Source organism: Physeter macrocephalus, chromosome 7, assembly GCF_002837175.3.
Source record: "Physeter macrocephalus isolate SW-GA chromosome 7, ASM283717v5, whole genome shotgun sequence".
NCBI classification, from domain to species: Eukaryota; Metazoa; Chordata; class Mammalia; order Artiodactyla; family Physeteridae; genus Physeter; species Physeter macrocephalus.
In genome coordinates this window covers 14,773,784-14,801,052 of record NC_041220.1, presented here as the reverse complement: position 1 = coordinate 14,801,052, position 27,269 = coordinate 14,773,784, and the positions used below count along the sequence as shown (strand labels likewise).

Sequence of the window (27,269 nt, the reverse complement as noted above, 5' to 3'; positions counted from 1 at the left end):
TTTTTTTTTTTTTTTTGTGGCACGCGGGCCTCTCACTGTTGCGGCCTCTCCCCTTGCGGAGCACAGGCTCCGGACGCGCAGGCTCAGCGGCCATGGCTCACGGGCCCAGCCGCTCCGCGGCACGTGGGATCTTCCCGGACCGGGGCACGAACCCGCGTCCCCTGCATCGGCAGGCGGACTCTCAACCACTGCGCCACCAGGGAAGCCCTGTGGCATTTCTTAATCGTAGTTTTGGGAGTCATAGGACGTGTCTGGCCAGGTGGTCCATGCTCGGTGGTCTGTTAGCTCATCTTGCCCTTGAAAAGCAACCTTAGTTTGTACGTTAGTGATGATATCTATAATAGCCATTTTAGTACATTCATGATGTTATCGACAACAGCAATCTTAGTCATCTGACTCCGGTTGATGAGTGTTCTGTTAAGACAGCATTGAGGTCAGGGGGTCAAGAAGGGGAATACAATTTTGGATTGAGAAATTAATTACAAACTCAGTCAAGGAACTTGGTTTTAGGCAGACTTAGTTTCAGCCCTTCCAAGAAAACATAGTAAGTGAAATATACTACCAGCAATGAGAATTTAGAGAGTCCTTGTAAAAATATGAATTGTGGGGAAATATACACTGGGGTCATTCATTCGTCAAATATATATTAGTGCTTATAATGTGCCTGGCACGCCTGTGGTCACTGAGGACACAACGGTAAACAAAGAAGTGCTGGCCGTTGTGGAGCTTACATTCCACTGGGGGAGGGTGAAAACAAACAAATACAATACATTATGTTGTCAGATGCTGTGATGAATGAACATCGAGCAGGTAAAGGACGAGTCCGTTTGAGGGGAGCTCCGGTGAAGAGGTGGTCAGCCAAGGACTCGCCAAGCAGATCTAATGAAGTGAGAAAGCGAGCCATGTGTGTATCTGTAAAGAGATACACTCACGTTTTCTTTCTCCTCTAGGGCCTGTGGGTCTAAGCCTTTAAAAATAAATGAACATGTAGCTATAGGCACACTTCAGCACCTATAACTTTGACTTTACCAACTGTATGCAAATACCTTAGGTTATTTCTACGCAGAGATCCTATAAAATGCCAAGGATAACTAGAAGTCTTTGCAGACTTGCACTCTTTGGCAGGCATATTTCATCTAAGAAATGAAGGAAGAGACTTAGGTGGCAGTTGGTCACCTCGTCTCCCATTGGCTTGTGACCGTAACTTACTCATCATATAAACCCAAGATGCAGTCACGTACAAGAGCATAGAAGATACTAGAGACTCCACAGAGACACAGCCTAAGTAAGTGATCTGATTGAACTGTACAAAGATTAGAAATGAGATAGTCTTCACCCTGCATTTTAGGTTTATTTTTATTACTGTCATATGCTATACTCGTCTGAGTGACTGTCTTATAATCTGTTATTGGATTGAATTATAAAATGTTTAATACTTAATTCCTTATTTGTAAGCTTTCTGTCCATCAAAATGACTCGCAAAATTCTATCTCTTTTTTTCAATTACCTGCTGAAATCTTTAAGGTGCATAGCAAAGTATTTGAACATTCACCTCCTTTGCCAGAGAGTTGAATTTGGATTGTTGTCACTTCTCTGGCAGAGACACTAGAATGTTTGAGACTGTGTTTTACTGTGCTCTTATAGCAATAAACAGATTAGAATAAAGGCTTAGCTAAAATGAAATGGTTTTATTAAGATAGTTTGTATGTTCATTGACTGCATGAAAATTGCTTCTGGGATTAAACATTCCTGTGTTTTGTTTTTGTTAATCAGCTGAAACGTATCCATGTTATATAAAGTAAAAAGAGCCACACACCTAGGAGAAAGAAACGAAATACTCAAGGTAGAATTTTTTGAAAACACTATTATTTTCTATGTAAAATATTTAATTTCTAAACTAGTTTAGCATATATCAAAAGCTATATTTTCTTTTGTACTTAATGACTACATTCATATGAGTTCATATGTGGAAGTTTCTATCCAGGGTATTTGCTAGTCATCCATCCATATGTTCCTTAAGAAACTGTATACCTTCTTTTTCTTTTTCTTTTTTTTAATGATTTATTTTATTTATTTATTTTTTGGCCGTGCCACGCGGCTTGTGGGATCTCAGTTCACCGATCAGGGATCGAACCCATGCCCCCTACAGCGGAAGTGCAGAGCACTAACCACTGGACCACCGGGGAATTCCCTATATCTTATTTTTCAAAAAGAAGTCTAAGTTAGCTTTTTATTTATCTGCTGAATCAGGAACTTCACATGGTTTGCTTTGGAGTGGGAGGAAAACAGTGGTTAGGTTTTAGATGTAAAGGAGATCCTTAAGCATGATCAAACTTTTTCCTTCTTGTTTCTATATCATTTCAGGAAATAGACACAGCTTCCCCTACATGGGACTCATAACACAGAATAACAGTGGCAGGGCTCAGAAATGAAGCTAACAGGAAGTAAGAGGCCAGCATGACACTGGAATTTGCGTAGGCCAATTAAATCATATTCAGGTCTATAATCCACCTGGGTATTATTTCTATGTATTATGGGAAGTCAAGGTCTCATTATGTATATTTTTCCTCTTTTGTCTCCAAACCATTTTAGTCTAGTCCCTTTATGCCTCCACTGTAGTATCTTGTCTGTCGTCTATCTGAGGTTCTGTTTCGAGACTTCATGCACCTCCCTATATCTAGTCCTGAACAAACATCACATTACCGTAATTATGTGGCTTTATATATGTCTTGCTATCTGGTAGGTCAAGTCTTCTCCTTCTGTTCTCTTAATTTTTCTTGGCTATTTTAGTCCTTAGCATTTCCATTTGAAATTTAGGATCAGATTTATCTATAGAGTCTCTTGGATTTTGAATATAGACAATCGTTTTTATTGCAAATAAGGACAATTTTGTCTCTTCCTTTCCACTCCTTGCGTGCGTTATTTGTTGTTGTCTAATCTTGTTGAATTAGCTAGGCCATCCAGGACCATGGTAAATAGTAGGGGTAAGAGGGGGTTTCTGGTTATTCCTCACATTAAAGAAAATGCTTCCGTTTGGTTCCCCATTATGTATGATGTTTGCTCTGTTTTTTGTAGAGACTCTATTAGATGAAGTTTTCTTTTATTCCTAGTTTACTAAGAGCTTTGGGTTTTTTGTTTGTCTTTGTTTTTTGGTTTTTTGAGAGTTTTGATCACAAATGAGTGATTAATTTTATGCTTATTAATTAAGCATTTATTTAGCATCTGTTGAGAAGACAATGTGGCTTAGAGTTTTTCCCTTTTAATCTATTGATGTAGTATATTATACAGATGAATGTTTTGGTGTTGAAACATCTTGCATTCCTGGGATAAGCCTCATCTTGTCGTTACATGTATGATCAAGCCACTCAGGATCTTTGTAAGTCCCCTTCTCGACCAGGCCCCGCTTCCCTCACATGACTATACAGTTCTTTTAATTATACGGCTTAATCAGAAACTCTCTAGGTGCTTTCCCCCTGCTGCTGGTTTCCCTGGTAACTGATGAGCCCACCTGTTGTCAATTCCCCCTATAAATGGTAGCCTCCTTCTCCCCTGAGTAGCAAAGATCGTTGCTATGTCCTGTTGCCCTCTGCACTACACGGTGGGATGTTTCTCCAGGACCTTTCGCTTGAGACTTGTAAGATCCTCTATTTAGTAACCATTAATGTTTCTGTCACTGACCCGGGGCTCTTTCTTCGGTCTTGTAGAGGCTGGCTAACTACAAGGCATGCAGGCCTACAGGGTGCAGCCCAACGTTATATTCAATATCTTTTTATACACTACTAAATTTGAATAGCTAAGAAGTTATTTAGGATGTTTATATCTATGTTTATAAGTGAGCTTATTCTATAATTTTCCTCTTTAAACATCTTTGCACTTTTTCCGTTTTCCTATTCTTTGAAACTACTTGTAAAAGATAAGGATTATCTTTCCCTTGAGGATTAAGTAAAATTCACCTGTAAAATCATCTGGGCCTGGTGCCATTCACCGGTGTGACTAATTACCAATTCTGTTTCTTTACTCCTTGTTAAATGCAGGCTTTCAGTTGTTTCTTTTTGATTTGATTGTGTTAGTTTATGTGTTTCTCAGTGTTTCCATTTAAGTGTTCAGAGTCAGTGATAGTTATTTGTAGTGTTAGCTTATGATTTTTAATCTGTTTTATCTGCTATTATGACCTTTTTATTTGTAATTTTAATTGTCTGTGACTTTTCATATATTTTCCTCCTTATCAGTTCTGCTAGAGCTTTGCAGTTTGACCTTTTACACATTTTATATAAAAGCCTGCCAGGCTCTAGTTTCAAGCAGTACGACCCTCCAACCTCCCATCTTGTATGGAGGATTTTTATTCCCCTTTACTCTGAAGAAGCTAAGCTCCTGGCTGCCCAGTGCCTCTCAGAATTCCGCATCCTGCTCACTGTATTTTGTTTCTGTTCATTTGGTCCAGGCAAAGTTTATCTTGCTCTTAATTCTAACTTTATATCTTCTTTTTATGTAATTTTCACTTCTTATGTCCCTACAGCAGAATAGGTTTATCAAAGGACATGATCTTGAGGATTTGAGTCCAATCAAGTCACACAATACGGAGCACTGTATTGGTACTTTACACACAATATTTTCATTACCATCTTACAGGTGAGGAAAGTAAAGCCAGGAACAAGTGACCTGCCCGAGGCCACTCAGATAATAAGTGGCAGGGGTAACTCCAGAACTGGTCACTCCTTTCCATCACCTGCTCTACCCTGAGCTTGATCCTCACTGCACGCCTTGGCGGGGGTAGGGATATGTTTTAACTTCATCCTTGTAGTTCATGATCCTTATGAAATAAAGGCTTTAGCAAACTGAGATTTACTATTAACAGATATACTGCTAAATGCTATGAGGGACAAAATATGTTCTTGTACTTGTCTTTAGACTTTACTGTAAATTTCCTTATGTTTTCATTGGCCATTGAAACATTTACTCGGAATTCCTCCTGATAGTTTTCATGCGAAAGCTTATAAAATATAGATCTTTAGAGTCAGTAAATGTTTCCAACAGTGTTTACCTTTAGTACTTATTTTTTTGTGTTATACCATGTGCACTTATATCCTAAAAAGACAAAAGTCTTCAAGTTTGGAGTTTTCTACCTTTAAAAATCAAGAAGCCAGACTTTTGCTCAGTAGAAAATATAATTATGCAAGTAACTACAGAAATGTGGTGTGCAAGTACAGCTTCATTAATGAGTTATGACAGTTGAAGGATGTTCTTGAAGGAAAGATAAGCATTTGCCAGATGTCCATTGGCCTGTGGTAAATCTTAGATTTAAAGATCTATTTGCAGAGAAACATAGATAGCTACCAGCCTGTGCTAGGAATTTTTTTTTTTGCGGTACGCGGGCCTCTGACCGTTGTGGCCTCTCCCGTTGCGGAGCACAGGCTCCGGACGCGCAGGCTCAGCGGCCATGGCTCACCGGACCAGCCGCTCCGCGGCATGTGGGATCTTCCCGGACCGGGGCACGAACCCGTGTCCCCTGCATCGGCAGGCGGACTCCCAACCACTGCGCCACCAGGGAAGCCCTGTGCTAGGAATTTTTAAATGTCTTCTTTACTTGAATGAAATACAATATAAAATAGCATACCTTTGCAAATTAACAAGCAACAACCCCTTCATTTTCATGCAGAATTATGTGGTATTTGACCAAATGAGAAAAGTTATGTTTAATTTTTAATATTGATCCTATGGCCATATATGAATCTATATACACACATAATATTTTTTTACACACATAATATTTATAAGAAATACATAATTTCTTTGGAAGCACTAACAACTTTTAAAAATCAATTAAAAAATTGTGTAAAATGCTTTTCAAATAAAAACTCCAACTCAGAAGGACACTTCCACTCTGAAGGCTATTTTTGTTCTTTCAAGCTTTAAAATAGATAGACCAAGCAACAGTAACAATTACGTTTTTTATTTCCTACATAAGAGTGTTCCTTTTATTCTGATTCTGTAAAATGTTTTTTTCTGAAGGAAACTTACTACTTTACATTTTTTATTGACTATTTTTGTGTTCTCATATCTTTCCCACTATCTCTAAGCTCAGCATTTCCAAGAAACTTGGAAAACAGTCTCATTGTTCTGATGGGCACTTCATTTAGTGCCCCAGATGTGAATTTCCTATATACATATTTCTCCTCCAAAGGAATTTGGGGCCGTAAGTCTTGGAATTTTCGTTAGTTTACTCTAGTGAATTCTTGACAGAGAACATCCCCTCACGTTCTGATGTGTGGCATGTGCCACAGTTCACTTGGGTGGTGACAAGACTAGCTAATGGAAGTGGACAGGACGTGGAGTGTTTGGGTGACTCTGTCTCTAACGAGGGGCACCCACTCCACAATATCTACACAAGGAAAACCCGGGCCCAGAGAAATGGATTTGCTAGGACTCACCATCGCCGTCATTTCCTGGATCCTGAGTGGGTCTAGATAGGCAATCGGTTATTTCTGGTCGTCCTTTCCGCAGACACTTGAGATACACATGTACTCGAGATATGAGCTTAGCAATCTAGATTTTTATGATTTGTGTTTGATCTTTTATGTGATGTGACTTCAGATGGAATTTTGTTTTGCGACTTGAGCTCAACTTTTTTTGAAAAAGAAATTTATTTATTTTATTTACTTATCGCTGCACGCGGGCTTTAGTTGCGGCGAGTGGGGGCTACCCTTTGTTGTGGTGCTTGGCCTTCTAATCGCGGTGGCTTCTCTTGTTGCGGAGCACGGGCTTCAGTGGTTGCAGCACGCAGGCTCAGTAGTTGTGGCGCACGGGCTCTAGAGCGCCGTCTCAGTAGTTGTGGCGCACGGGCTTAGTTGCTCTGCGGCATGTGGGATCTTCCCGGACCAGGGCTTGAACCCGCGTCCCCTGCATTGCAGGCGGATTCTTATCCACTGTGCCACCAGGGAAGCCCTGAGCTCAACTTTTAATCTAATATTCCGTTAATATCTCTGAAAGACTTCCTTAGTAGAGAATAAAGTATTTAATCTCACCTCTTTAAATAAATGTTATTTATGATTTTTATTGAATTACTATAATTATTAATTTTTAGTGTGATGTAATCATGGTGTTTATTCTTGACTATAGAATGAATTCAAAGTTATTAACAGCTAACAATTAAGTGTTTAGCATTGTGTGAAATGCTTCACATGTGTTACCTCATTAAAACCCCCAATCTATATTAGTATCTCTATTTATAAAAAGTGGACTTTGAAATTCAGAGAGATTTTGTTGACTAGCCCAAAGATACACAGAAACTAAGTGGAAGAACTGAACTTCAGATGGAAATGTTTCTTTCTCAGTTGCCTGATCATTACAAGATTATAATACATTCTACTATTAGTGCTTAAAATCATTAACTGTAAAGCTTATAAACAATGGAAATGAAATAGTACAAATCACAAACTCACAAAATTATAATGACCTCCATCTAACCAATATAGCCAGTTTTAGCAAATTTCTAAAATGTAAGAAACGTTTGCTTTCTTTCTTCCTCGCTCCCTTATAGAGAGGATAAAGAAGTATGCTCACCATTGTCCCATCCCAACAGAGGTCCCCGAGATGGGGTATGTTTGTATGTGTAAACAACCCAATAAAACCCAGCAGCATGGATGCAGTAAAAGATGAGAGAAATATTTCCTCAAGCCTTTTTGAAAAGCAACAGGGGAGGGAAGAGAGGAGATGACAGGTTGACATGGCTGGTTTTACGTGCCTTGTGTGTGTACCCTGCTCTTGCAATCCTTACCCAGCTGTCCTCACAAACTCAGCTGTGTCACCAAACAACAAACCAAATGTCAACACCATTCATTATGTGTCTAAAGGCAGGACAAAAAATTCTTAAAATGCAAAGTTTTTGACTCCATTCTCTGAAGTTTGGTATTATAGATACCCTATTACTCCGATGTCTTTTTACAAATAAAACTTGAATTTGATTATTTCACTGGAATATTCCATCTAATTCTTAAAGAGAGTCAAGATTTTATTTCTATCAGGTTTTCTCCATATGTTATTGGGGTAGTGATTTATAACTCTGGTTTTGAAATATCTTCTAATATCTCTGGTTATCTCAGAAGATGCCATAAAGTTTTCGAAAAGTCCTCCAAGAAAAATGTTGAAACATCTCTAGAGGGCTGTTAAAATAATTCCTTTATTTTTCTCCTTCCAGAATCACACCATGCCAAACTACAAACTCACTTATTTTAATATGAGGGGGAGAGCAGAAATTATTCGTTATATATTTGCATATTTGGACATAAAGTATGAAGACCACAGAATAGAACGATCTGATTGGCCTGAAATCAAGTCAAGTAAGTAGCACAAATGTAGTTCATGGAAATGTATGTAGAGAAAATGTTTCCAGAACCTTTTGTCTTTCCTCAGGGAAAGGAAAATAGAAAGGTTTTTAAATCTCATGTAGCTTTACACTGAGAAGCAGTGTTCAGGCAAGTTAAATAAATGTTATGTGACCCAGAAAATTTCCTATTGAGGTGAAAACACAAAACTGACAGATGGAGCATATAAAAATAACACAACATGAAGCTTTATCAGAAGAGCTGAAATGGAGGAAATACTGAAGTCAAACTTTTGACCATTGGAATAGCCTGGGCTTGCTCAGATGTCAATAATATTTGGATGATAGATCAGATAAGCTGCTGTAACAGAAAACAAAACTCAGATGGCTTAAATAACAAGCAAATGAATTGTACCACATAACTGAAAATCCAGAAGTAGGCCAGGTTTCAAAGGATGGCTTTATCCATTTTTCCTCCTCAGTGTGTTGGCTAAATCATGAAGCTGGTAGCAATATGTTTGCTGCAACTCCAGCCTCGCAGCGTTGAGAAGCAATTTTGAGAGGCTAGAGGAGAAAGCACTGCTTCCTTAAGCGTTCCCAGAAGAACGAGGAAAAACTTTCCAGGAGACCTCGGCAAACCTCTCGGGTTTCACTGGCTCAGATTGGGTCACGTGTCCATTTCTGAACCAATCGTTGGCAAAGGGAATGGAAGGAACCTTAGAATCATCTAGTCCACCTCTGAAGTAAGGGATGGAAGCAGTTTTCCTGAGGCTTTGTGACCATATGAGAGAAGGTGGATACATGAACAAAACTGGGGTCTGTCTGATGAGAGGAAAGAGCAAATTTACAAATTGGGCAGGTAACACAATGAAAACATGCTGCTTAGCACTCAGGACAGTGGGGAAGAATTAGAAATATTATTAAACAAACAAAAGTGTGTGGTTTTCAGGTAAGTTGTACGTCATCCTCTACATGCTTGCCATGTTCCCTGGACATACTAACTAAATATTAAGTGTCTAAAATTTATATTTTTATGCTAGATTATTAAAATTTCAGATAAAGATGAAGCTGAAGAAAAGGACTATATAGCATTTGTAGGCTATCAGAACTGGATAGTCTGCAGACCCCATTTCATTTAATTTCTCTAGCACATCAACACGGGACGTATTATTGTTTCTATTTTATAGTTGGATTAACTGAAGCACACAGAGTTTAGGTATTTTTTCCAGGTTCACAGCCCTAGCAAGGTACAGCTGATTTTCAAACACAGGTCCATCTAATACTATAGCCCAAGTTATTTGCACTAGATAATGCCAACAACAATAATACCATGATAACTGACGTATTCACAATAAATATTGCCACTTGACTTTTGGAAGCATGAGCTTCTCTGAAGTCATTGCCCCTGTAATTACTCTTTTTCTTATCAGAGAACTCTTCTCTGATGGGATAGAATATCTTATTTCCTGTTCTTCTGAAACTTTACCTTTAATATCCAAGCATTTCTTCTGATATCAGAATTTGTACATGAGCTTCTGTGGACATAAAATAGGTGAATATTAAATTTATCCATTAAGTAAGTCAAGATGAATAGCAAGTTGTGGAGGTATTACATATAACAAATTCTGCCTTTTAGTTTTTCGATATCAGTTCTTTGTATTTTTTATACCCTATTCCACCTTAACTTTTCATTATGTTCTTAAAAATGGAATTACTGCATTTTCTTAATGTTTTCACATATTCTTAGAATTGAAAGGGATCTTAAAGTTAGTGACGGTTAAGCTACAGTTTCAAATGCTTTAACATACACCCAACACAAAAATGGCTTAAAGAGGATAAAAATTTATTTCTTTTACATAAAAGCCCAAGTTAGTATAGCAGTTCTGCCCCATGAAGTTGTCAACGATGAGGCTCTTTCATTTCTGTTCATCTGCACCCGTAGTGGGTTCTTCCTGACACAGTGTGAACAGCTCACCCTCCTTCCATATTCCAACTCACAGAAAGTGCAGAAGAGGGAAGAGAACACACCTCTTCCTTTTAACACCTGACCAGAAAGTTGCACACATCACATCAGTTATATCTGTTTGGCAAGAAATTAGTCACGTGGTCATTCATTGCTGCAAAGGAAGCTGGGAAACGTTGACTGTATTGTGGACAACCATTTGCCCAGCTAAAAATCCAGGATTTTATTACTTCGAGAAAAAAAGCAAAGAATAGATATTGAAAGGCAGTTTCTAGTACCAATTGTATCTGGTATCATCTCCTGTCCAATTTAGGATGCTGTCTGGTGTTTGAAACTCGCTGTGACCATCCCCTCTGCTATAATCTAGAATATCATTGGATAATTTCTATTAAAATTTTCTTCCTGGTCAAACCTGGTACATTGTACACATGTGTTTAATCTCGCCTTTAATAACATTAAAGTACTTTAGAAAAAAGTCACCACACCTCCAAGGACAAAGAAATCAACCTTGAATATGATAGCACAAAATTCTGGAAGCTAGAAAGCCGGTCAACGAATGGTAAGGTGACTTACCATTAAGGCCTGTGATGCTCAAATATAAGCCTGGAGGAGGAGAAGGCAAGCTAAATCACTCCAGAGATCCTCCAAAGGGTCAGGAATTGGTTGCAAAAGATAACTTTAAGAGCTGAGCTGATACAGGGTTGCCTGGAAGAATATGAAGAAGCAATATGACCACAAGTTCCCTCTCTCTCCCTGGAAGGAGCATGGAGATTACTTTCAAGAGGATGGACCAGAGGATTCTAGGACACCAGGCATGTCTTGGACACAATGCTGTAGTAAACATGGCATTCAGTGGAAGTCTAGAAACTAGATGGTGGGACGGACAGCCCTCTCCCCTGCTCTACCATCAATGGCAACCAGGCTAATATCCCTCACACAGGAAATGGGAGGAATTCTCTCTGGGGAAGCTGTTTCTCTGATCATCGTTGTGAAATTCAGTCCACCCTTCCCACCCCTGACTCTACTTCTGGATTTAGGTACTGTTTCCTATGGACTGTCTGAGATCTGCAATCACATCTAGGTTCAAAGGACAACTCTCTTCTCTTCCTGGAGTGTTCCATTTATTTCCCCTGCTCTGGGTTTGCTCACCACCCAAGTAGAACAAGCTTCTGTTAGACTCTGTCTGCTAGTCTATGTGTAGCGCCTGTGCCCGCAAGCATGAGAACAGCACAGAGCAGAATGGAACCATCACGCCTGGCACAAGTGTAGACATTTTTCTAAGAAGTTTTACCAAGATCACAGTAGCTATGCTGGCAGCCATATCATACTGAGGCCTTGCATTCAGCACCACTAAATCTCTTAAAGCTTTTTGACAGGTTCTCCTGTTAAGTTACCACTCCAACAGCATGAAATTCTTTTTTTTCTGGAACCAAATAAAGGACTTAGCATTTGTCTTCTTAAATTTCTTCTTGTTAGATGCAGCCCATATTCCAATTGTTGGCAATTATTCCAAGCTTGGCTCAAATGCTTCCAGTAGCTGAAAGCTTACCACCTCATAAGAAAACACATTCCATTGTAACAGCTCCAAAGGTAACAGAATTATTCTTCATCTTGAGTTAAAATATGCCCTTTAGGACTTCCCTGGTGGCACAGTGGTTAAGAATCCGCCCGCCAATGCAGGGGACATGGGTTCAAGCCCTGATCCGGCAAGATCCCACATGCCGCGGAGCAACTAAACCCGTGCGCCACAACTACTGAGCCTGCGCTCTAGAGCCCGCGAGCCACACCTACGGAGTCCGTGCTCTGCAATAAGAGAAGCCACCGCAGTGAGAAGCCCGCGCTCCGCAACGAAGAGTAGCCCCCAGTCGCCACAACCGGGGAAAAGCCTGCGCGCAGCAACGCAGACCCAACGCAGCCCCCCCACCACAAAATTAATTAATTAATTAAAATATGCCCTTTAAAAATTTCTTCTTGGTTCTCATTCTGCATTTTAGAGATAGTCCAAATAAGTAAGATTTTTTTTCCATTTGATAGCTATGCCATATTGGAGATGGTTTTTATGTTCCACTTCGTTTGTTCTGTCTTCTTCTGTGAAGAGTGGTAGAAGTTCTTCAGCCAATCCTCATATAATGTGATTTTCAGACCCTCACTAACTTGGATACTATCCTCTGGGCTTGCTCTGATTTTTAATGTCTTTCAAAAACATGGCTCTTAGGGCTTCCCTGGTGGCGCAGTGGTTGCGCGTCCGCCTGCCGATGCAGGGGAACCGGGTTCGCGCCCCGGTCCGGGAGGATCCCACATGCCGCGGAGCGGCTGGGCCCGTGAGCCACGGCCGCTGAGCCTGCACGTCCGGAGCCTGTGCTCCGCAACGGGAGAGGCCACAACAGAGGGAGGCCCACATACCACCAAAAAAAAAAAAAAAAAAAAAAAAAATCATGGCTCTTAGAACTACAAAACAGCTGAGCAAGAGTTCCAGCTGGATTTCACCTCTCACTTGGCTCTCACCTCTACCAGGTGTGTGATCTGGACTATTTCTATAACCTCTCTTCGTCTCATTTCCTCATTTATAAAATGAGATGGTAGTTAATACCTACTTCATAGGGTTGTCGTAAGTACCAGAAGACTGAATGGGCACGTTAAATATTTAGTACAATGCCTAGCACAAAAGGAAGCACCCCTCAAAATGTTAGCCATGTTAATTCCCTCTTGATTACATACTTTGCTTCAAATAAGGCATCACAGTTTGTATCAGTTTTATTTGGGACTTTGTTTTGCTCACTGCAGTATCTCAAACACCTGGAATAGTACTTGGCACACTTATTAGGTAAGTGTTCAAAGATGTTTTTATTCCTGATGTGAACTGGAGTTCATCTTGTACCTATTCAGTGCATACAAAAGACGCTTGAAGGTTGATTCTAGTAGTTGTGTTACAGTCATGGGATTATGAGTGGCACTTTATTCTTTTCCCTCTTTCCAAAATAATTATATGCCCCAACCTAAGGCACTGGTTGGGAAAATTGTGATTAATTCATATGGCAAAATGTATGCTTTAAAAAAGATGATGTTTTATTGATTTAGAAAGATTTTAAAAGGTATTATCAAATTTTAAAAAGTGGTTTACAAACATATACATTATGATTTTGTTTTGATATATATATGGGAAAGCAATTAAAATATTAAAATGTTTATCATTGTGTGGCAGAATTATTTTTATTTGTCTTCAACTTAGAATTTTTCTATAGTGAAGAATAATAAATTATTCTCTGACAAAAATATAATAGGTTTAGATAAGAAAACAAAGTAGGATTTACAGATAAATATTAATACAACTGCTATGAGTCTATCCTATATTTGTACAAATATGCTTGTTGCTTACTATATACTTCAAATGGTCAATAAGAATTTGGCTAAGTTCCTTACCATAACTCAATATCAAACTCTTCATATTCCTCAGACTATGGTTTTAAAGAATAATTAATGTAATCTCTGAGGACTGAAAAGTTAATAAGGCTTTGAAAGTTTAAAAAAAATTATATAGTAAGTTTGTGAGATAATATATAATATATATCGATAGTATCACTGTAAACCTGGGGTTTAGACCCAGTTCTGTCACTAACTCTATAGCAGCTCTTCTAACAACTCTTCTTTTCCCCTTTTCTAAAAAAATTGAGGTATAGTCGCTGTTCAATATTGTATAAGTTGCAGATGTACAATATAGTGATTCACAGTTTTTAAAGGTTACACTCCATTCAGTTATTATAAATTATTGGCTGTATTCCCCGTGTTGTACAATATATCCTGTAGCTTATTTTATACCTAATAGTTTGTACCTCTTACTCCCCCACCCCTATCTTGTCCCTCCCCTCTTCCCTCTCTCCACTTGTAGCCACTCATTTGTTCTCTATATCTGTGAGTCTGTTTCTTTTTCTAACAACTCTCTTTTTTAAAACTTGTAAAATGTAAAGATTCCACCAGAGGATGCCTAATGTCCCTTCTAGAATAAATATTCAAGAACTCTGTAACGTTACTATCATGTTTTATTTCCACAATTATCAGTAAAATGGAAGTATTATAACTTGATTTTGTTCTGGAAGTTGATTCTTTGTTCATTTTATTTTAAGCTCTTCCATTTGGCAAAGTTCCCATTTTGGAAGTCAGTGGATTGAACCTTCACCAGAGCCTAGCAATAGCAAGATATCTGACCAAAAACACAGGTAATATATTTATTGTGTGTACAGTTTTGGATAACTGAAAAAAAAACATGACATATATCCAATATTCATTAAGTAACTTTATTACTGAATGGGATTAAAATATAGTGCAAAGGAGAATGGGATTCAGTGCCAGAGAAGTATAAATATACCATCTCTACCAGTTTAATTTTCCCTGAGTTCCCTAGACAATTAATTTTATACTGCCTGCAGTCTCTCCTGCCCCACCCTTCCTTGTCCTCAATCCCTTATTGGAATTTAGCTGAAAAATAGACAGATGTGTTTGAACCCAAACTTTCGCTAGCATGCATAAGTTATCAGAGAAGATTAATTAATGGGAAATACATGTGGCATAGGGAGGCTGAAATGACTCATACTATTAAAATCATGTACCCAATGTCTTTCATCCTAATCATGCTAAAAAAAATAGAAGGGGAGTCTTCTTTGCCTCAATAAAGTGCCATCTGAGGCCTCCTGAGTGGGTAGTTGGCTACTGGATTGTTTATTTAGCGCATGTGCTAACGTGATGAGATGAGGAGAAATAAGGGAAATTTAGTTCTCATCTTTGCCTGGTGCCCTTCCCCATCTTATGCTCTGCTGTCTTCTCTCTCCCCTCACACTCCCATACACTCTTTTTGAGTGAAAGGTTACATTTGGCTTCTTTTAAAGCCCCTTTCTTTATAAATAATCTGCAGAATCACCATGCCCCACTCCTGACACTGACACCCTCTTTGCTACCCCCAAAACCACTATGATCCAAGCTGTAGAGACATGGTTAGCTTACCAATAAAATGGGCCATAATTACTAGACCTTCATTTTTGGACCAAAGTAACGTATGTATGTTAAAAATACAAAAATTTGTGTTTCACTAACACGTTTCAGCCAACAAAATTGTTTGGAAGTTTAAAAGAGATGGAGGGACTTCCTTTGTGGTCCAGTGGCTAAGCCTCTGCACTCCCAATACAGGGGGCCTCCGTTCGATCCCTGGTCAGGGAACTAGATCCCGCATGCCACAACTAAGAATTCACATACAGCAACTAAAAAAAAAAAGATCCCACATGCTGCAACTAAAAATATCCTGCGTGCTGCAACTAAGACCCAGCAGAGCCAGATAAATAAATAAATAGATAGATAGATAGATAGCTAAATATTAGAGATGGAGATGATTTCTGACTATGGAAATTTGACTTTGAAGTGACAATGACATTTGAGTTGAGCCTGAAAAGATACCTAGAATTTCAAGAGAAAGATCTGGACTTGAGCAGTGTTTCTCAAATTTTATGTGCATCAGGATCACTTGGAGGCTCATTAAAACAGATAGTTCAGCCTTGACTCCAAGATTGTGATTCAATAGGCCTAGGGTGGGAAATTTGCATTCTTACCAATTTCCCCGATGATGCTTATGCAGCTGGTCCATGGAACTCACTTAGAGAATCTCTGGACTAGAACATTCCAGACAGAGAAAAAAATGGCCGGAGAAAAAGAAAAGAACTTCAAAATTTGCTGGGTGGTGTGGAAGCCGAAAGAGAAAGGGATGGAAAAATAGATTGGAATCTTGTAAGAAAGAGCCAGAGTATTAATGTCATCCCTTAAACAGTTGTAGAGTTGTTTTTAAATTGAGATATAATTGACATGTAACATTACATTAGTTTCAGGTGTATGACATAATGATTCAGTACATGTATAGATTGCTAAATGATCACACAGTAAATCTAGTTAACATCCATCACCTCACAAAGTTACAGATTTTTTTCCTTGTGATGAGAACTTCTAAGAACTACTCTCTTAGCCACTTTCAAATATATGGTAATTTCTTAGCTATACTCACCATGCTGTACATCACATCGCCAGGACGTATTTATCTTATAACTGGACGTTTGTATCTTTTGACCACTTTCACCCGTTTTACTGCCCCTACCCCTGCTCCTGCCTCTGGTAACCATCTGTTCTCTGTATCTATGAGTTAGTCATTAGCAGTCATTTTTAAAGGTTCCAATATGAGTGAGATCACGCAGTGTTTGTCTTTCTCTGTCTGACTTTGACTGTAAATCTTTATCTGGAAAAGCAACATAACCATGGCTAGGAGCTTAGGAAGATTATTCTGGCCATACTTTGTTTGGCATGACTGCAGGGGTGCCTATTTGGGAAATATGAGAAAGTCTGTGAAGATAGAATCATCCTAGGGTTAGAAGACAGATACTGGCCTGTGGAGGGCAGTCTATCGGAGCAGGAGAGTAAGGGCCAGGCAGACGACAACTTGGACATAGCTCCTTATTCCCATAGCTCCTTCTCCTCCTCTTCCTCCTCCTCTTCTTATAAGAAAACATCCCTTAACTTGCAATAAATATCCTTTCCATTGTCTGTCTTTCCCAGTTAGCCGTTAAGTGCCATGCAGGCAAGGAATTGATCTCCTTTGTTCACTGCTGTAGCCCCAGTTGGGGCCGACCCAGAAGGATACACAGAGAACTCTCCACAAAGAAGCTGAGAATATGGTTCTGGAATTTAGGACTAAACATGCTGAATGAGTAACCTGTATAAAATCGACAGCTGAAGCCTGGAGTGTGGAAGTCAAAGTAGGGATGAAAATGAGTGGAGAGAATTTATGATACAGTTCGGAGGGATTTCTCAAGGTCAGAAAGAAGAATCAGCCTTTGAACATCACACACGTGAAAATATAGATAGTTTACAGAAGAACGCTAATTACTAAGGCATTTTCTTTCACTTTTAACTGCTTTATTGAGGTGTGATTTACATACAGTTCACCCATTGTCAGTATATACAGTTGCTTGATTTTTAGTAAATTTATACATTTGTACAAAAGCAACCTATTTTATATTTTTATTTTTTATTAAAATTACAAGTTATAGGTATACAATATAGTGACTCACAATTTTTAAAGTTACACTCCATTCACAGTTATTATAAAATATTGGCTCTATTCCCTGTGTTGTGCAATATATCCTTGTAGCTTATGTTATACATAATAGTTTGTACATCTTAATCCCCTACTCCTATATTGCCTCTCCCGCCCCCCACTGGTAACCACTAGTTTGTTCTCTATATCTGTGAGTCTGCTTCTTTTTTTGTTATATTCACTAGTTTATTGTACTTTTTAGATTCCACTTATAAGTGATATCATACAGTATTTGTCTTTCTCTCTCTGACTTATTTCACTTAGCATAATACCCTCTAATTCCATCCATGTTGCTGCAAATGGCAAATATTCATTCATTCTTTTTTATGGCTGAGTAATATTCCATTGTGTATATATATATATATATACCACATCTTCTTTATCCATTCATCTGTTGATAGACACTTAGGTTGCTTCCTTATCTTGGCAATTGCAAATAATGCTGGTATGAACATTGGGGTGAATGTATCTTTTTGAATTAGAGATTTTTTCTTTTCCATATGTATGCCCAGGAATGGAATTGCTGGGTCATATGGTAGTTCTATTTTTAGTTTGTTGACAAACTTCCCTACTGTTTTCCACAGTGGCTGCTCCAATTTACATTCCCACCAACAGTGTAGGAGGGTTCCCTTTTTCTTTTTCTCCACATTCTCGCCAACATTTGTTATTTGTGTTCTTTTTGATGATAGCCATTTTGATAGGTGTGAGGTGATATCTCATTGTGGTTTTGATTTGCATTTCCCTGATGCTTAGCGATGTTGAGCATCCTTTCATGCGCCTGTTGGCCATCTGCATGTCCTCTTTGGAAAAATGTCTATTCAGTTCTTCAACCCAGTTTTTAATTAGATTATTTGTCTCTTTGATGTTGAGTTGTATGAGCTGTTTGTATACGTTGGATATTAATCCCTTATCAGTCATATCATTTGCAAATATTTTCTCCCATTTAGTAGATTGTCTTTTCATTTTGTTGATGGTTTCCTTTGCTGAAATGCAACCTATTTTAGAATGCTTCTACACTGAATCATTTTAGAATGATTACTTAGCAAAACGATGGTCAGCGAATGGCAGTAAAGAAAAAAAAAACACTTCTATTATTTTAAACTTATAATTCCCAGGAAGCAAGCAAATGCTCCTGACAAAAAATTATCTGCACATGTAACAGTAATTCTTTCTACAAGATAAATGATAATGTATGTACAGGTTATTTATTGTAGTATCACTTGCACTAGCGAAAGACTGGAAACAAACCTAATCAGTTGAGGCTAGTTAAATAAATTGTGGCACTTCCACTTAAAGGAATCCCATGTACCTGAAAAAAGAGCAAGGATGCCCTTAAGGGACTTGTAAGAAAAGACCTCTAGGATATATGGGGGAGGTGCGTTTTGAGTGGGATACCTATTCTTATTTTCATTAAGAAACAATGGAAGAATACAAAATAAATGAATGAAAATGGTTACCAATATGGTAGGTAGGTAAGGAAGCAAAATGAAGTGAATGGGTCAGAGGTGGAAGTTAGTCTTCACTGGATAGTGTTTTATATTGTTTTGAATTTTTGAACCATATTAATATATTGCCTATTTTTAAAAAAGTTTTACTACTATAGCAAAATAAATTGAGCATATTCTTGGGCATAAAATGGCCTGTCTCTATTCCATAGATTTGGCTGGAAAAACAGAATTGCAGCAATGTCAAGTCGATGCAGTCGTGGACACATTGGATGATTTCATGTCTCGTTTTCCTTGGGCAGAGAAAAAACAAGATATAAAAGTAATGTGATCAGTTTGCTGTTACTGCTATTAATCATATCTACTTGCCAAACATTATGTTAGGTGCTTTTAAAAGTTCCTTTTTATCAAAGTAAGACATACATCTAGTTTTAAAATATCAAATTATATGAAAAAGTTTAAAACAAAGTACTACAGTGATTCCCAGGCTTACCTCTTCATATTAACCCTTCCTCAGATGCAACCCTCATTTTAACACTTTTAGCTGTTTCTTTAGGATTTATACATCTCCATATTTTCTGTAGCATATGTAAATATGGCTTTCTTTGATTCACAAATTTTAGATAGTTTTGATAGACTTATTATAGTAATGAGAATTTATCTCTTACATAGTCATTCTCTCTGCTTCCCTTCCTCCAAACTCCTAATATAATATTAAAATTTTGTGGTGAAATCTATATTCAGTCATTACATTAGTATGCCTATGCAGATACTGTACAAAACTGTGCATTGTGTTATACTTTGATTATATTTCCTTTCTCACTTTCCTCCTCAAATTAGTAATTGTCTTGTTTTCATTTGCTTAATTCTTTTTTACTTTTATTGCTGAACCTTCCCACACTATCCAATGGCCTGCCAATGCAATTTTTCACAAAGTCAACGATATCAGATAATCTACTGTTTCCATTATTTTCTTGGAGCTATCGAGCCAGAGATTTCCATTCTCCTTTGTAGAGCTGTCTAGGTTTGCACAGCTGTCATCATTGGACTTTCCTTCACTGCCATCCCAGGAACGTCTTTCTCTTGAGCTGGAGTCCTGTTTCCTGGATGACGTCCTCTGTTTTTATTTACTCCCTTGTTTACTTGGGGCACATCTCCAGTATTCATATCTCTTATCCTCAAGACTTCTTCATTTAAAATTTTGGAAACTGCTGTTATCCTCATTTTCCAGATGAAGAAATTGAGGTTCATGTAGTGTAAATAACTTACCTAAGGTTACTTAGCTGGTAAGTGGTACACAAGGAATTCAAATCCCAGACACTCTGGCTCAGACTCTATGTTCTTAACCACTGGATGTAATGCCACAGTGGTAGCAGCCATTCAAAACAGCTGTGCAGGAGTATTTATGTACCTGTTATGGCTTAAGGCCTGTATCCAAAAGCTACAGCACAGAACAAACGGCGGTCTTATCAACTTACTTAAGCATATTTATTCTAAATACTGTTTGTTTAATTAGGACCCTCTGATTTAAATAGAGATATTTGGAACATAAAAGTATTCACATTTACCGATTCCTTGACATAAATGTAAGGTGGGGAGACACACACACATACGTATATATACAGATACCTGACTAACCCGAACGAAGTCTTAAATAAAAACTCATCTTTGAGGATAGAAATGCATTTGGGCTCTGGAGTCAGACTGCCAGGCTTGAATCCTGATTCTCTTTTTACCAGTTGTCACTTAACTCCCTATCAAATTTTCACATTCTGTGTCTGTAAAGTAGGGATATCATAGAATCTGCTTCAAAGTATGTTGGGAGGATTAAATGGTAGCATAAGTACCTACGGCTAGGTGGAAAGTGTTCACTAAATATTAGTTATTATAGTGTTTTTATATAATTCAGTGCTAATTGTTTTTCCTTTTATTTGTCAGACATGACATCTATATTTCACATATCCTTATAAATGCAGAGACAAGTAGATGCATAATCCTCAATTTAGAAAAAAGTATCTAAAGGTTTTTGTTCCATGTGGGCTTGCCCTTCTCCACTTCTCTATTTTTCCATTCTCCTTTTCTCCCAAAGGAAAATGTTCTTTGAACATTTATGGTAAGGGGAACTCTACCTTTGTATTAGAATAACAATGCTCTTACATGCTACCTACCTCAGAAAAACAAATTCACAGGACATATTCCAAGTTCATGAATAAATCATATGAAGGGACAACATGTTGCAGAAATAATTGCGAATAGCTAGACTATCTGATTAATAAGCAGGATCTGGCCAGAATACAATGAAAAATACACAGTTCTTTTGCATCGCATTACTTAGTCTCTCCGTAGTGGGTTGCATTGCTGCCACCTTGTGGTCAGATAAAATTTTCAAAAGCAGAATATTGATACAGTAAAGATGGATGAACAGTGAAAATAGTCCTCTTCTTATATGTTCTTTAAAAATCTATCGAGTACACATAATTATAAATGTTTCAGTGCTAAAAATTCCATTTCTAATTTAAAATTTAAAAAAATTAATTTAAATTTAATTTAAAGGCAAAATATGCCTCTGAGCATTGGTCACACTGATAATCCTTGAATTTATCACTAGTGTTTCTGTGGTTATTCAATGAGTCTGTTTCAGTTTCCTCATCTGAAGAACAGGGCAGGGGCTTGGGGTTGGGGGAGGGTGATGGATCAGCAGGACTGAAGGAACATCAGTGGCCCATTTCCAATCCTAAACGATTTGGGCAGTGTGGATTTTAAAATGGTGCTTTGGAGAAATATGCAAACCTCCCTAAATCCTCTAAATGTCATTTGGTAGAGTACAATAGCAATGCCTTTTCAGTGTGCAAAAATCTCCTTCCTTATAACTCTGGGGGAGGTGGAAGGAAATTTCTGAGTCCACCAGGTATAGGAATGGCTATCTAGGGTTTATCAGAAAATGCATTTTAAAAGGATATGTAAGAAAAGTTTATCTTCTTTAGGTTATTTTGGTGAGTATTCTTTAAAATGACTCTTAAATACTAACGGTTATGCCGTTTAGCAATTTACATTTTATTAGACTGATATGATTCTCACCAAACACATAAAGAGAACCTGGACTAAAGAACTCAAGAGCGCAGAGATAAGATTTTATCTGGCACTGCATATACAAAGCACTGGTGTACCTTAAGCTGTGGAAATGCACAACAGAAAAAGCAGCAGAATTACCCAAGTGAGCGCACAGGAGTTTTTGGAAAGCTGTACAGCATCTACATCCTGTTCCATTTAACTTCCTGCTGTTTCTAGCTATTCTAGGACAGCCAAGCTGGCTATTACCTCCCCAGCTGATGCTGATGTAAGCTAAGCTGTGAGAAATGTCACGTGTTTCTGGGCCCATTGCCTCTTAGCTCACAAATTCTGTGGAAGGGGCTGAAGGAGTCACACTATTTTATTTAGAACTATGACTATATTAACCATAGAGAGAGAACCTTATGTACAAAGGTGGTATAGAAAAGTGGAAAGCATATAAAGTCAAAATAATGACAAACGTCCCAACCTTCAGTTCCTGAAATGTGGCAAACCTATGTAAATCTGTAATGATGCTTTTGCAAACTGTGCCCTACAAATATAAGGCATTATGTTATAATAATCTATATTACCCAGCTAAGTCATAATAGTAACAGGAAGTAAATCAGTAAATTGGTGAGGGAGTTATCCACTATTTGACTTACCTTAATAGAGGCTGGATTTTATTATAGATTTTATAATATTCATTCATTTATGAATATTAGTGATATATGTATATTTTATAATATTTTGAGTTTGGCTTACATTTCATATCCACAATACAAACCAGCCTGATTTTCATATATAAACAAATAAATACCTCTTACCAAGAAAGGGGCCATGAATACATTATTTGGTCTTCAAAGATTCAAGTAAAAACACATAGATAATTTTTTAAAATGGATACAGCTGTTATTTTTTCCCAAGGATATTATTTGGTTTGTAATAATATCTTACATATGATATCAAAAGGGGGCACCTTGGATTGATTTTACAGATGATAGTCAAGGCAGAGAAATCTCACCCTAAGGTACAATGTCAAGCCAAACAGAGGAAATCTGCCCAAGAACATTACTATTCATTATGGATTACTTCCGTTAATGTGAGATGAAAGACTGCTAAACTGGAGGAATCTTACAAAATAATAATATTTTATTAATAATAGTCTTACAAAATAAATTTTATTTACAAAATAAATTAATTTCTTTTCCTTTAGTTCAATTATTTCACTTTAAAGGGAGTGAGCCTAAAAAAGGGAGGGAATTTTAGAAATGTAAAAACATAATGGAATAATTTTCATTAACAAAAATTAAGATAAAAAACCATGAAAAGATTTTATTGATGAAATATTTAGTCATTATATACAAAGAAACAATAAGAACTGATGACAATAATATTTATTTTTTAATCCATGAGTAATAAAGGGAAGAATAAGATCTATAGAAAATCAGACCTGAATCTCCATGCCATACATTTTAAAAAACAAACAAACAAGCAACAACCACCAATAACAGGTAGCTACTTCCTTTTTGAACTCATGTGGGAGAAAGAAGATGGAAAAATCTACTTCCTCTTCAACTCATTTGTTTTTCTTATTATTATGCTTAAAGGAATCTTTTTTCTCCCTCTCTTAGGATCAGATGTTTAAGGAGCTACTTACATGTGATGCATCTCATCTTCTGCAAGATTTAGACACATACTTAGGGGAAAAAGAGTGGTTTATTGGTAACTCTGTGAGTATGTTTTACATCTTAAAAAAATACAAGCATATACATATATGGATAAACCAAAATCTTTATAAAAACGTATTGAAAACAGTGTTACTCATAGGGAGGGAGTAGGTTAGAGAGCAGGGACAAAAGCTAAACTTCTTTGAATAAAACTTTTTCGGTGGAGTTAACTTTGGAAACATGAACTAAAATAATTTATATAATTATATAACAACAACAAAAACATTTTTAAAAGCTATCACTGACAAAGTGAAACAAATGAACTTGTGTCAAATTGGTGCATAGGGTATGTGGAGAAGTACCTGTGGACTCTATTAGTGAAACACTATCTTAAGAAACATCATCATTTGTAAAAACACAGTGATTTGACTATACATCTCATTATAGATATTTTCTCGGGACAAAAAAATAATAATTGTACACCAGTTTCAGTTCATGATGTACTTTTTCTTAAGGTAAAGAAAACAAGCATTTTGTGTCTCTTTTTCTCAAAAAAATGACCAATCTAGTTGTTCTGGCCACCCCTTGGACCCAGATTCTGGTCTCTAAATACTAAAAGTAACCAGAACTTCTTGGAGAAATAGCTCATTCTCAGTTTGGGACAGGAAGCGTAAAACATGAGCTGGGAATACTGTGACATAATAGAACCAAATAAATGATCACAAAAACCCCCCCAGAACATCAGAGTTGTGTCAGAAGGACTTAGCAGTCAACTTGTAGAGGCTCTCACAGGCCAAAGATGAGAAAATTCAAGCCACAATAAGAATATTAACTGCAATGGATTGAAACAAATCAAAATGAATGAATCCATGAGTTTATGACAACCACAATCACCAAATACACACACACACACACACACACACACACACACACACACACACACACACACACACACACCCCTCAAAACCAAACAAACTTCATTGGTGACATTTAGAAGATGTTATGGAGCCAAATTATTACAAATTTTCCTTGACTTATGATGGGATTATGTCCCAATAAATCCATCGTAAATTGAAAATATCGTAAGTCAAAAAATACACCTAACCTACTGAACATCATAGCTTAGCCTAGCCCACCTTAAATTTTCTCAGAACACTTACATTAGCCAACAGTTGGGCAAAATCATCTAACACAAAGCCTTTATAATAAAGTGTTGAATATCTCACGCAATTTATTGAATATTGTAGTGAAAGTAAAAGACAGAATGGTTGAATGGGTGCAGAATGATTGTAAGTGTATTAGTTGTTTACCCTCCTGATTATGTGGTTCACTACCACTGCCCAGCATCATGAGAGAGTACCACACAGCATATCACTAGCCTGGGAAAAGATCAAACTTCAAAATTCAAAGGGCGGTTTCTACTGAACATGTGTCACTTTTGCACCATGGTAAAGTCAAAAAATTGTAAGTTGAACCATCATAAGCCAGAGACTGTCTGTATTCTGAAAACTGTTAAAAACAAAAAAGTTGGGGGGTTTGAATAAAGCATTTATCGTGCCACTCCTATGCCAATTATACCTCAAGATAAAAAAATTGATGGACAAAGTTTGTCTACATAAATGTATTCTAGTTAATAAGTAAGGAAAGAGGGCTTCCCTGGTGGCGCAGTGGTTGAGAGTCCGCCTGCCAAGGCAGGGAACACGGGTCTGATCCCTGGTCCGGGAAGATCCCACATGCCGCGGAGCAACTAAGCCCATGCAGTGCGCCACAACTACTGGAGCCTGTGCACCGCAACTACTGAGCCCACGTGCTCTGGGGCCCTCGTGCTGCAACTACTGAGCCCGTGTGCTGCAACTACTAAAGCCTGCGTGCCTAGAACCCACGTCCACAAGAGAAGCCACCCCAATGAGAAGCCTGCGCACCGCAACCTAGAGTAGCCCCTGCTCACCGCAACTGGAGAAAAAGCCCAAGCGCCGCACGGAGACCCAGCACAGCCAATCAATCAATCAATCAATCAATCAATCAAGGAGAGTTGAAAATAAATCATCACCATTTTCCAACCCATGATGAATCAATGGATCTAAGCATTGACTATCAACAATTGTTAATATCACAAAAAAGGAGAGAACCAGATATTACGGGCCTACTGACAGAGGAGTGCACTGCCACCTATGAAGCAGTCTTGCCAAGAGAAAAATCAAATCTAAATCTGATTTAGAAGCTGTGGTAAGTTGGGGTCCCTGCCTTCAAGGAGACTCCATTCTAGGAGACAAGATACTGCTTTTTGCCACGCTCTTGTGACTTATTTTAATCACTGTCTGCTGAGTCCTGAGGAGACAGAGAAGCAAACTTGCCGTATCTTTTATGTTCCTTTCTCTGCCCTTATTGATTGAACAATTTCTAAGAATGTAAAATATTTTTTTCCTTCTGCTTTTTATTAAAATTCCCTTGTAGCCCATCTCCTAACCCCATCTCTTAGTGCTCTCTCCCTTCCTCAAAGTGTTCCAAACACTCTGGTGTTTTGTTTTTTCCTCAGACACAAGTCATACTCCTGCCTAAGAGCCTTTGCACTTGCTCCTCCTTCTGCCTGAAATGTTTAATTTCCAAATCACTGCATGTCTGGATCTTTTTTTCATCATTCAAGCCTTAGCTTAAATGTCACCTCTTAAAGGACTTTTCTCCCTGACCACTTGAGAATCCCTCTCATCACTCTACTTTGTCTATATCGCCTTTATCACTTTACCTTTTTTTGTTTTTAATTGAAGTATAATTGATGTACAATATTATATGTCACTGGTGTACAATAGTGATTCAAAATTTTAAAGATTATACTCCATTTATAGTTATTATAAAATATTCGTTATATTCCCCATGGTGTACAAGGTGTACAATATATCATTATAGCTTATTTTATACATAATAGTTTGTATCTCTTAATCACCTACTCCTATATTGCCCCTCCCCCTTCCCTCTCCCCACTGGTAACCACTAGTTTGTTCTCTATATCTATGAGTCTGCTTCTTTTTTGTTATATTCACTAGTCTGTGGTATTTTTTAGATTCTGCATATAAGTGATATCATACAGTATTTGTCTTTCTCGGTTGGACTTATTTCACTTAGCATAATATCCTCCAAGTCCATCCATGTTGCTGCAAATGGCAAAATTTCATTCTTTTTATGGCCAAGTAGTATTCCATTTATATGTATACCACATCTCCTTTATCCATTCATCTGTTGATGGATAGGTTGCTTAGGTTGCTTCCTTATCTTGGCAATTGCAAATAATGCTGGTATGAACGTTGGGGTGAATGTATCTTTTCAAATGAGAGCTTTCATCTTTTCCAGATATGTACCCAGGAGTGGAATTGCTGGGTCATATGGTAGTTCTATTTTTAGTTTTTTGACAAACCTCCCTACTGTTTTCCACAGTGGCTGCTCCAATTTACATTCCCACCAACAGTGTAGGAGGGCTCCCTTTTCCTTTTTCTCCACATCCTCGCCAACATTTGTTATTTGTGTGCTTTCTGATGATAGCCATTTTGACAGGTATGAGGTGATATCTCATTGTGGTTTTGATTTGCATTTCCCTGATACTTAGCAATGTTGGGCATGTTTTCATGTGCCTGTTGGCCATCTGCATGTCCTCTTTGGAAAAATGTCTATTCAGTTCTTCTGCCCATTTTTTAATTGTTTGTCT

General features: G+C 37.8%; 1 protein-coding gene across 24 annotated transcripts in view; it reads left to right on the top strand.

The window, feature by feature from the left end:
• Positions 1–27,269, top strand: part of HPGDS (hematopoietic prostaglandin D synthase) — a 172,918-nt gene that overhangs the window by 96,221 nt on the left and 49,428 nt on the right. For 19 of the 24 annotated variants that reach the window (XM_028491635.2, XM_028491632.2, XM_028491634.2 and 16 more), the window contains 4 exons: positions 8,195–8,336; positions 14,405–14,497; positions 19,067–19,176; positions 23,537–23,635. In XM_028491635.2, the coding sequence (XP_028347436.1) occupies positions 8,204–8,336; positions 14,405–14,497; positions 19,067–19,176; positions 23,537–23,635 (435 nt within the window). In that variant the 5' untranslated portion in view covers positions 8,195–8,203. Of the gene's footprint in view, positions 1–1,773; positions 1,844–8,194; positions 8,337–11,442; positions 12,798–14,404; positions 14,498–19,066; positions 19,177–23,536; positions 23,636–27,269 lie in introns of those variants that run through there. The other 5 variants (XM_055085829.1, XM_055085830.1, XM_028491608.2 and 2 more) reach the window with 2 other exon arrangements.